The sequence below is a fragment of the Silene latifolia genome, chromosome Y (genome assembly GCF_048544455.1).
Source record: "Silene latifolia isolate original U9 population chromosome Y, ASM4854445v1, whole genome shotgun sequence".
Taxonomy (NCBI): domain Eukaryota; kingdom Viridiplantae; phylum Streptophyta; class Magnoliopsida; order Caryophyllales; family Caryophyllaceae; genus Silene; species Silene latifolia.
The window spans coordinates 367,066,266-367,077,010 of record NC_133538.1 but is presented as its reverse complement, the minus strand read 5'-3'; the positions used below and the strand labels follow the sequence as shown (position 1 = coordinate 367,077,010).

General features: G+C 41.4%; 1 protein-coding gene across 1 annotated transcript; it reads right to left on the bottom strand.

Annotated features, from left to right (window-relative positions):
• Positions 1-270: 270 nt before the first annotated feature.
• On the bottom strand, positions 271-3,448 carry LOC141627265 (large ribosomal subunit protein uL6c-like). The gene is made up of 3 exons (XM_074440620.1): positions 3,252-3,448; positions 1,246-1,548; positions 271-829 (listed from the first exon to the last, which is right to left on the bottom strand). Exons 1-3 carry the CDS (start codon positions 3,284-3,286, stop codon positions 493-495), a joined length of 675 nt encoding a protein of 224 aa, XP_074296721.1. The 5' UTR covers positions 3,287-3,448; the 3' UTR covers positions 271-492.
• Positions 3,449-10,745: the final 7,297 nt, after the last annotated feature.

Genomic DNA, 10,745 nt, shown 5'->3' with positions numbered 1-10,745 from the left:
AATAGAGGGGTATCATGTTAAGGCCGGTGTTGGGAATTATGATTGTACCGTGAACTGATAAGAGTTCACCTGGAGAAATAAAGTGGATGTGAGTGAAATAAAGTGGGTGTAGTGGTTGCTGCTCATGCCTGATAGCCAAATGTGCTCTCCTAAAATCCATCTGCGAATAACTGCGATCATAACCCAATTGTGAATTTGTGATTAGTGTGTAAATGCCATTCAGGTCGAAGACCATCGGGGTTGTTGAGACTTAGTTCACTTATCCTTCGCTTTGACGTCAACAATTAATACATTTCTACAGGCATTGCAAAAGGTGCATCAAAACGCACAGTATCATTCCAACTTCAATCAAAACGCCACTAATTTACAGGAGAAAAATAAAACAACAGAGCCAGAGGCGAAAAAGCTGCTATTTTTCTGGGGAACATTACAAAATTCTACTTTCCAGAGAGTGAATAAATGCAAAAGATAAGCCACAAGGAACACATGTTTTCATTTCTTCTTCCCTGCTTTACCTTCTTTTCGACGGATAATTTCATCAGCATATTTGATACCCTTACCCTTGTAAGGCTCTGGGGGTCTCCAGCTCCTGATTGATGCCGCAAATTGACCAACAGAAGACTTGTCATATCCACTTACTATTACTCTGGTGTTTTCTTCAACTTTCACATTCAGATCTGCTGGGATTGGCATCCTCACTGGATGGGAAAACCCGAGATTTAGTACCAGGTCTCTCCCTTCCACCGTTGCACGGTACCCAACCCCCACCAGCTGAAGTCTCTTATCGAAGCCTTTAGATACACCGACCACCATGTTGTCAGTTAGGGTCCTGAAAAACGTCCTTAAGTTCAGACAAGCAATTATATACAACCCATGTGAAATGCATGAGCTACCAGGTCCATTATGACATGTATTGCTGTCATTTCGTATGTTCAGTTCTGGGGTCCATGCTCAACATGATACTCTAGAAACACTACACTTTTCCGCACTATTAACAAAGATAGAAAGTTAGGCTTAAATATAGTACACATAATTTTTTTTTTGAGTCCAAGTATTTTGTATTTTATTTAATATTCTGTTTTGAAGAAGTATCTCCGTACCAAAATCTTTATCCCACGTCTCAAAATTTGAGTAATCACTAGTTCAACACTTGAATCTATGCAAACCCGAGTCTGACTAATATAGACCTATACTACATCCTACAGGTATTCATTCATTACGATGCATATCAAACAATTAACCAACCTGAAAAGTCCATGCATTTGATTAGCTCTTCTAGATTCCACTGCCTTTCTGACCCTCAGAGATCCAGATTCTTCCCTTTGAACTATTACTTCTCGTGGATAAGTTATTGATAGTTGGCCAAGAGGACCATTCACATTCAGATCCTGCCCATCCATAGTAATTGCAACATTGGATGGCACGACAATAGGCTGCTTTCCTATTCGTGATTCTTTACATTCAACATTCTTCCTCCGGAAACATATATGAGTGACAGGACTAGGCAAAAACCCCTTCTTCTCGCCAAAAAATGAAGATCTCAAGGGGCTAAGAAACAGCAAAAAAAAGAAGTACAGTTAATGAACAGAAGATTTCATATTCAAAAACTCAAATAAAGTAGGCAGATGCGCAGAGCAAATGACACCATATATCCACTTAATTTACAATGGCAACATGACCAACAAAGTTAACCAACAGAGATGGCAGTTTGAATATGTTTCACTAGTTCTGGAACTTTGATGCGAATCAGAAAAGTACACCGACCCCATAATCAAATATATTAAAAGAGTATAAATTACCAAAACAAATATTCGCATTCGCATGATAAAGAGAAATTAAAATACTATTATTTCTAAGGAAGTTGAAATAAAACACATGGACTCTTTTTAAAAGAAAATTTTCCTTGATGCATGCAAAGTTATGTGGAACAATCAGGAGTATCAGCTCTAGTCCATACAACTAAGGTTTTATCGTAAATCGATTTACAATAGGATGAGTATGTAGCTCATTGAACTTATAAACAAGTACCAACCTTGCAATTCTCAAATTAATATTAATAGATATCATTGATTGAAGGGGAAAAAAACTAAAACCATATCCAGTATATGCCAAAGTACTACTCTTCTGATCAATTATCAATCACAAGCCATATATTCATTCACAGTCTCCCACTGCTTTTATTCGGAGTTCTTCAAAAACTGGTTCCAAAAAACTATGTCATCAATTTGGCAACGAGATAATACCCCCATGAAAACCTTGCTCAGTTCTTTATCATTTTAATTTACGAGATTAAACCTGTTTTGGAGTGTTTAGGGTGATTAATTCTTTGAAATCAGTTTTAAACTAAAGCCTTTTCTAAGTGAGAGGAACCCTCAAGAGTCGTACCTAGCCTAATAAGGCAGCTAAAGCTGTTATTACCGAAAGAAAAGCAAGTAGCTGAACTTCTTAAGGAAACCTTCGCGGTGAGGTTCTCTAATATCACAGCGGCAAGCCGGCAAGTGGTATAAGAAGTCTTCTAAGTAAACTTTCGAAAAGCAAGTACCATCTTTGCTCCAATAGGAGTAAAAGTTAGCCATAGATGAGGTAATAGACCTCCTGGCTATTGGAGAGGATCCTTTGGGGGAGATTGTTCTAATACAACTTGACCCTCAAACTCTATCAATTGTAAGACCCACTCTCACCCAACCAACTCCGTTGCGTTTCTATTTTACATTAGCGTCTATTTAACTCTGAATCTGGAGTGTGATTATAATGTTGATATCCTCGTTTCTATTTGTATATTTTTTAACTAGAAAACTCTCCATCAACACGGTCATAAATTCCTCAAAAACAGCTTTGTTTCCAAAACCCGTAGTTGTAATAGACCGCTACAATTGAAGCTGTCATCGCTTGTAGTTGTAACCCTAGTTCAACTCACTCACAATTTTTTACTCAACAGAATACTGAATGTGGATACTTCACTCAGAATTCAGCAAAAATTGCAGGCACATAAAGTCCTAAACTAGAAAACTCCTAAAACCCGTGTTGCTACAAAATGTGAAAAACACAAGTAATTCATCTTTCCAACCTTTTATGAGTAGTATACCCACAAAAACCCAGACCTCAAAATGCAGAAATTAGAGAAATGAAGCAATTAAAAAAGAAAAGAAAATCCAGAAAGTATACTAGTAAAAAAGAGAGAAGCTTCATGTGATTAAGATAGCTAGAAATGTAATGGAGACATAAAAGAAAAAGGGAAAGATAAAAGAGACCTGGGTTGGCAAGTAGTAGTGATTGAAGACGCCATAAACAGCAATCAATCAAGGAGCAGTTTCAACTTCCTCGGCTAATCCAGTTATTTATCTATCTACTCTTATCCGGTATGCCTCCCTTTTTTCCAACCTTAGAAAACTCGGACCATCGGCTGGGTTTGTATTAAACACTCGAACTAAGCCCACGTGTTCTTTTATTTAAACTTAAAATCACTCCGTTAAATTCATTTCTAGCTTCGATTTAGAAAAGTTCAGATTCTATAACATTAGTTCGGTTTATATGTCCTATGAAATCAAAAAAAAAAAAAATTGACTCAAGTAAACTCAATTCAGATCTTATAAGTTTAATTCAGATAACATAAGAACCTATTGTGGACATAGGCCACCCGCGACGCCAATCCAATTTGTGGACGTGCGGCTGTCGAAAAGCCACGCTTGGTGGCGTATTGAATACTTTCGACCGGATCGTTTAGATCGGTCGGTTTCGTCTCGGCAAGGGTCTCGAAACGATGTTATAGATGTTCAAAGTCGCCACCAAGCAATTGTGGGATGCTTGGAAACCGTTCGAATCCACTTTATACGTACCTAGGTCAACCAAGGAAAAAACGGTGTTTGACATAAGTACTAAAGATAAGGAGTCGTCCCTCTTTAGCATCTTATCTCTAGAATGACTCTCGTTCGCCCTGGATAAGGTCGTCCACTATCCAAAGTTTCTGAGTAAGAGGTGAAGATACGTATTGGGAAGCCCTTTAATCGGACACACAATCCCGCCCCGCGGTAGCGGCCTCTACTAACGATCTTGGTTGGTTGAATGTAAAAGTTGATAAAACGGGTAAATATATGAATGCGCATCCACAAGTTTAAACCTAACATGTGAGTTTACTATGTCGGTTGTTTATCCAAATATCAAGTAGTGTTGATTTGCATACAAGACGGAAATTAAACAACCATTTACCGAGTTAGGTTTTATGGTGCATAACGTGATCCATTTGTCTTAGGAAGGCGTTTTGTAAATACAAAGTAAAAGGCGGACTTTGTCAATCTGATCTGTCCTGTATTCGGGTTAACCGAAGTCAGGGTCGTCCTAGACAAGTGCTGGAAAGGAAGCATGACCTCCATCAGGCAGCCTATTGAGGCGCGAGCCTTAGAGCGATGCAAAGGGACTTGTCCAGGTTTGAAAACTTGAAATCAGTGGGCCTGTTTAGGCGCGAGACAGCAGACGACCCAAAGGGGTGTCTCCAGGTTGTTAAAAACGTTTATGAAGTTGTTTGTAAAAGGGTATTTGAACCCGTCTTTGTTGAAAAGGTCGTTTAGACCGCTTTTGTGCCAATATGAAGAACGGGACTTGAATAATCGTCATTGTATTGACAATAATCGATGTCGGGTTCGGTTTTGAAAGCTTGACATGAATAGTTTTGAAAATTATTTATTATGAACTAGTTGTGTTAAGTTCATTGTTTTGTAATTAGTCAATGTTCATCATCGTACTCGGATTAAACCGACATGGTATGTGGAACCGAGGATGATTATGCATGTATGACTAATATGGTTGTTTTTGAAAATGTAAACAAATGAATAAAAGGTTGTAAAATACCATTTAAAATGTAATTAACCAAATATTATCACCGAAAGACTGATTAAACCGTCATGGTATAAAGAACCAAGGGTGGACATAATTTATGGTTAAAAAGATTTATCATAAAAATGATTTAAAAGGGTAAAAACCGATTGTAAAAATGAAATGAAAATGGAAAGAATGAACTCAAACACGTTTGAGTTCTGACATGGACAGCCCATTTAGGCGCGAGCCACCTAGTTGTGACTAGGGGCTTCTATTTCAGGTCAAAACTCGGTTTTGGCTCATTCGATCCGTATTTTGGACCATGTTATGCATGTTTTAACATATTAAGGTCATAAAAACAAATAAAAAAAACCTGAAAGAAGAGGATTAATTACACCCTCATACTTATATGCTAGGTCGTAGGCGAGAAATTGACGGAAGTGTAAAAACTTGTTAGGTCGGAAGACTCGGTTGAAAACCGATTTAGCAATGTAAAGAGTGTTGTTTTGTTTAGTGATTGTGTAGTTGGTCGATATGGTCGGTCAAGTGATTTAATGCACGATGACGGTACCAAACAATGTTTATGGCTCGTATTTTTGATCGGTAGGTCGAAAATACGTGCACGTGTCGGTTTTTGACTTAAGAAGTTGAGTCTAGAATTTTAAGGGAGAAATGAAGGGTCGAACACTCGCGTACCTTCAAATGGTGGCATTTGAGGGGTATTTATAGAGGATTATGTGGTTGTGTGCATTTTGAGCGACATGGTCGTATAGGCTACTCGAAGAGGCGCAAGCCATTTCGCGGGTCTTCTAGCTGTCTTGTCACTATCACGCATTTTAAAATCATGATTTGTTCTATCCTAGGTTTTGGATGGCTTTATTGTTGTACTTGACCATCAAGTATACCGTGTATACTTAACATGGAAGTTTTGTTGTGTTTTTTTTGTGTTTGACTCGGTTTGACTCGTTGTTGGAGTCGGGATTTGAATTTTGAGTCGGTTTTTGGTCCGGTGTCGGTTTCTTACTCTAGTTAGTGTCATTGCGACATCGTCGTCGTTCATAAAACACTCCAAGTACTTTTGAAAAGTTTTGAAAATGTTTTGTTTTCAAAATCATTTTGAGTTTTCCGACGTATAGTTATACAAACTGTCGATTAAACGTAGCGATTCCTAAGCATGTTCAGTCCGATAATCATCGGGTATTTGTTGGGTTCAACAGATACTGGGTATCTACAGAGCCCCCACTTTGACTGAGGCTTAGACAGGGCGAAAGTCAAAGTATAGCCCCTAGGTCAATCGAAGATTACAACCCGGAGACCGAAGCGACATTGAGGCGGCTCGAAAGAAATTGGCCAAGGACCTGCCGTCGGGAAGGGCGACGCCAAGGCGACTCGGGGATACGAGTCAAGGACCTGTCGCCGGGAACAGTTTAGAGTCTATCGACTGTCTGTGTCGGTCGTTTAAAGTCCGTTAGACTACGTATAAAGGCTCCAGCCATAGGAAAGAGTCATACCTGAGGCATCTTCGGGATATGTCTTTGAATTGTTTCTTGTTTATGCGCAAAGGCTCGCCAGCCGTGTTGAAGGTGCGTGTTGAGGCTCGCGAGCCGTGTTGTAGGTACGTTTTGAGGCTCGCGAGCCGTGTTGGAGATACATTTTGAGGCTCGCCAACCGCGTTGGAGGTCGAATAATCGACTGTGGGAAATAGCCGCGTTGGACGGGCTTATTTCGGGAGGTTGTTGAGTTAGTGGGCTCCGTGGGGAGATCTCCGATATTCTGCTGGGGAATTTCGGTGTTTATATTGGATGTTTGTGGTGTCGGAAAGAGATAGACTTTTGTAGTTTGAGCTTGACCCCTGTGGACGGTGGTCTCTGTCATCATCATTCGTAATTTCGAATTTCGAAGAGAGGTAACGATTTTTACTGCCGTTGTTCGGAGTTTGTAGAAATAGCGAATATGATCTCCGCCATTTGCTGTTTGTTTGGGATGATAACGGTTTTTAATTTTGTCATCTTGTGATTTGAAATTTGTGAAAAATAGTGAATTTGGACTTCACCACTCGATTTGTTCGAAGAGAACGGTTTTTAATTCCGTCGTTTGAATTTGTGGGGAAATGACGAATTTTGAATCTCGCTATTTCGTTTGTTTTGTGTTTTTTTTGGGAAGGTGACGATTTTTAATTTCGTCATCTTGTGATTTGAAATTTGTGGGGAAATAACGAGTTTTTAATTTTGCTATTTCATTTTTTTTAAGGTGACGGTTTTTAATTCCGTCGCTTGAAATTTGTGAAAATTGCGAATTTGAATTTCACTATTTTGTATTTTGTCTTAAAATGACGGTTTTTAATTCCGTCGTTTGAGTTTTGTGAAAATAGCGAATTTGAATTTCGCTATTTTGTATTTTGTTTGAAAATGACGGTTTTAATTCCGTCGCTTGAAATTTTGTGAAAATCGTGAATTTGAATTTCACTATTTTGTATTTTGTTTGAAAATGACGGTTTTTAATTTCGTCGTTTGGAATTTGTGAAAATAGCGAATTTGAATTTCAATATTTTGTATTTTGTCTGAAAATGACGGTCTTTAATTCCATTGTTGGGTTTGTGGGGAAATAACGAGTTTTGAATTTCGTTATTTCGTTTGTTTTTTTTTTTGGAAAGTGATGGTTTTTAATTCCGTCGCTTGAAATTTGTGAAAATATCGAATTTGAATTTCATTATTTTGTTATTTTATCTGAAAATGACGGTTTTTAATTCCGTTGTTTGAGTTAAATATAGCGAGTGTGTGTGGAAATTGGGCCAAAGCCCAAAATTTCGCTTAACAAGCTGAGAGTACCTCAAAGAGACGCGAGCAGTTTTGCGATACAAGCAGGGGCGAAACCAGGATTTAATTTCCGGGGTAGCAAAAAAATAAAATAAAAAGGAATATGCAGGTAGTGGGATTCGAACCCAGGGCGCTAGGTTGGAAACCAAAGCCTTTACCATTGAACCACAATGTCTATTATACACTTAATGAGATAACATTTACTTATCAGCTATTCAGCAATATTTGGGGTAGCAAAAATCCGTCTTCTAAACCAATTTTTTAAAGTTTGGGGCAGCGACCGCCACCCCTTGCTACTAGGTGGCTTCGCTCCTGGATACAAGGGGCTTCCCCTTTTCCTGGAAAAAGACGCGAGGAAGGCTTGCTCCTCATTAACTTCATCTTCTCCATCAAAATACCCGACATCAACCAAAAATCGCCATTTTTGATCTCTTTATTTGCTTGCTTTTGTGCTACAAACATCATGTCATCTCAAGGTATGTAAATCCTCTTGAATCCATTTGAATTTGTTTGTCTTTTTGTTGATTGAAGTAGGACGAAACCCTAACCCCATTGAAATCGATTTGGGCGTTTTTGCTTGTCCCATTTTCGAGTGAAATTGATGATTGCATTAAGTTAGAAACCTGTTTAGGAGTATATGGGTGCTTTTAGTTTGCATTTTGGCCCCCCATTCCCGCTCCCTAGGAGCAAAGAACGTGAGTAGACAAAACATCGTCTTATTTCACAATGTTGTGTTCGTTTGCTTGAGTTGTGTGCCCCACTAGGTTGCATTGAAGTCGGGGAAGGCCGTCTTTGTCATGTTGGGCGTTGAGAGAGAAAATTTTCAATTTTTCCTTTGTCAGACGGTCTTATGCTGACGAAATAAGCGTCTGTTTGGGCTCAAACTGAGCCATTTTACTTTGAAATGGACCTTAACGGTAGTTTAGGCCACTTTGAGACGGGATCAAATCACGTTGTTTTGTTGTGGTCGTAATTTGAATTTTTGACCTGTTTGTGCCCAAATTGGCGTAAAATTGCCTTTTTCGAGCCGTGAAAAAAAAAAAGAAAGCCCAGTTGTGTTGGGAATTTCTGTTGCATATTTTGATGGACCTTGTGTGGGTCCGAGGTGTTGGGTTATTTTCGTCTTTTGTCGTTGTTTTGACTCGTCTTTTGCTTGAAAAGAAGGGCGAGTCATTTTTTGTGCATTTTTTTTTGTGAAATGCTTTGCTGGATGGGTTTGGGCGGGTTTGCCCTTGCTTTTGTTTTGCATTTGCAGGTGATTTTGTTTTTTTGGATTTTGTCCATTTTGTGCCGTCGTAATGCCGAAATTTCGGCTGACATTATTTTGTTTTGCCCTGATTCAAGTGAGTGTTCTGGGGCTTTTGGGCCCACTGGGTCCGTGGCTGAGGCCTTAGAGTTTTTGTTCGGGTCTGCACTGGTTAGTACTCTAGGGAGTGCGCCCAAGGTAGTGGTGGAGGACGCTTCTGAGGAGGAGCCTACTGCCGAGGGAGCCGTATGGGCTCGGGAGGAGTCCATTGTCGGGACTGCTGGAGCTGGGGGAGCCACAGAGGCTCGGGAGGAGCCCGTTCTTGGTGTCGGGAGGACTCGGACGGGGTCCGAGGCTGGCACCTCTGGGTGGAGGGTTACCACTAGGAGGGGTCCTCGTCGTACCGTGCAGTCTCGTGGTGCGAAGAGGAGGAGAGTAGAGATGGAGGTGGACGACGCCTTTGTCGGTAGTTGGGAGGCTAGGCGGGTTCAGGCTCCTCGAGGGCTGAACCTGCGGGCGGCGCCTGCTTGGGCTGGGGGTTTTGACGGTAGCCAGCTGCTGTTGCGGGTTGACACCTACATTTCCTATCGTGCACACGAAGGTCTAGTGAGTTTGCTGCTTTGTTGAGCTTTTGTTGTTTTTGTTATTTCAGACCTGAATAGGCGTTCTGACTTTGTTTGATTCCCAATTTCAGGAGATTGCTACCATGAGGACTTTCTCAGGCTCCTCGACTTGCATGGGTTTCTACGACATTCTCCGGGCCGGTTCGAGGGCGTTGATAGAGAGGTCGGCTATGGGGCCGTTTGATGCTGCCTGGCACGAGATTCACGGGGCTTCGATTAGATCGAACCTGTGTTTGATTCGTGCCATGTTGGACCGCTACTCGGACACGACGTTTTCGTTCCACACGGAGTTTGGGGAGGTGTTCATCACTTTGGAGGACTTCCCCATGATATCGGGCCTTCCTTGTGGCGAGAACCCGGTTCAGTTTTCGGAGACGCCGGAGAGAGTATCTGCTGCCGTGATCACGGGCTTGATCAGGGATGTTTTGCCCGCGCCGATCGACATCACTCCTTTCCTGATGGCGAACTCCTACGTGAGGTATCACTTCAAGGTGAGGGTGACTGGTTTTGTTCCGGAGCAGTTGGCGAGTCCGGAGGCTGAGGCTGACGCGCAGGAGGCGTGGTTGTGGTATTTTTTGGGTATCACGTACTTTGGTGACAAGGGTGAACGCTTGTTGACCAAGGTACTTCCTTTGCTTGCCGACCTAGACGCCATGGGTCGATATGACTGGGTGACGCCGGCTCTGGCCCGGTTTACCCGTTACTTGCACGCCGCAGTTCGTCCGGAGACGATGGAGGATGGGAGTTCTCCCGCTTTGGTTGGTCTCGGCCTCATCTTGGAGGTACGAGAGTTTTTGTTGGTTTTTGATTGTTGATTGATGATTTTTTTTTAGTTTTAGCAATTTTGAAAATTGGCTGATTTGTTGTTGCTGTGTTTTGTGTTACAGGCTTGGTTATTTGCTTACTTTCTCCCTTTGCGCCCAAAGATGGTTAGTGACGTGCCTTCGGTTTACCTGGTTGTGAAGGGTTGGACGGTGTCTCGAAACAAGTCCACCAAGTCGACTTACGAGGACTGCAGGCGTCGGGTGAACGCCCTCCGGCTTGGTGACGTAAGTCTCTATTTATTATCTCTTTTGTTTTGTAAAAAGGTAGAGAAAGGACGACTAGGTAGCTTAGATGGGCCCAGTTAGTTAACTAGTTTTGCCATGCGTGCAGTTTGTTGCGTGGCGTTATGAGCACTACACGGGTGTGCCGGCCATCGTCAGGGAGCGCTTGCGGCCTCGTAGTTGCCAGCGCTTTTACCTTGAG

Coding starts and splice junctions, on each gene's coding strand:
- LOC141627265 (XM_074440620.1), bottom strand. CDS start 3,286: ATGGCGTCTTCAATCACTACTACTTGCCAACCCAG. Junction 1,549..3,251: donor ACTACTACTTGCCAACCCAG/GTCTCTTTTATC, acceptor GCTGTTTCTTAG/CCCCTTGAGATCTTCATTTT. Junction 830..1,245: donor CAAATGCATGGACTTTTCAG/GTTGGTTAATTG, acceptor GACGTTTTTCAG/GACCCTAACTGACAACATGG.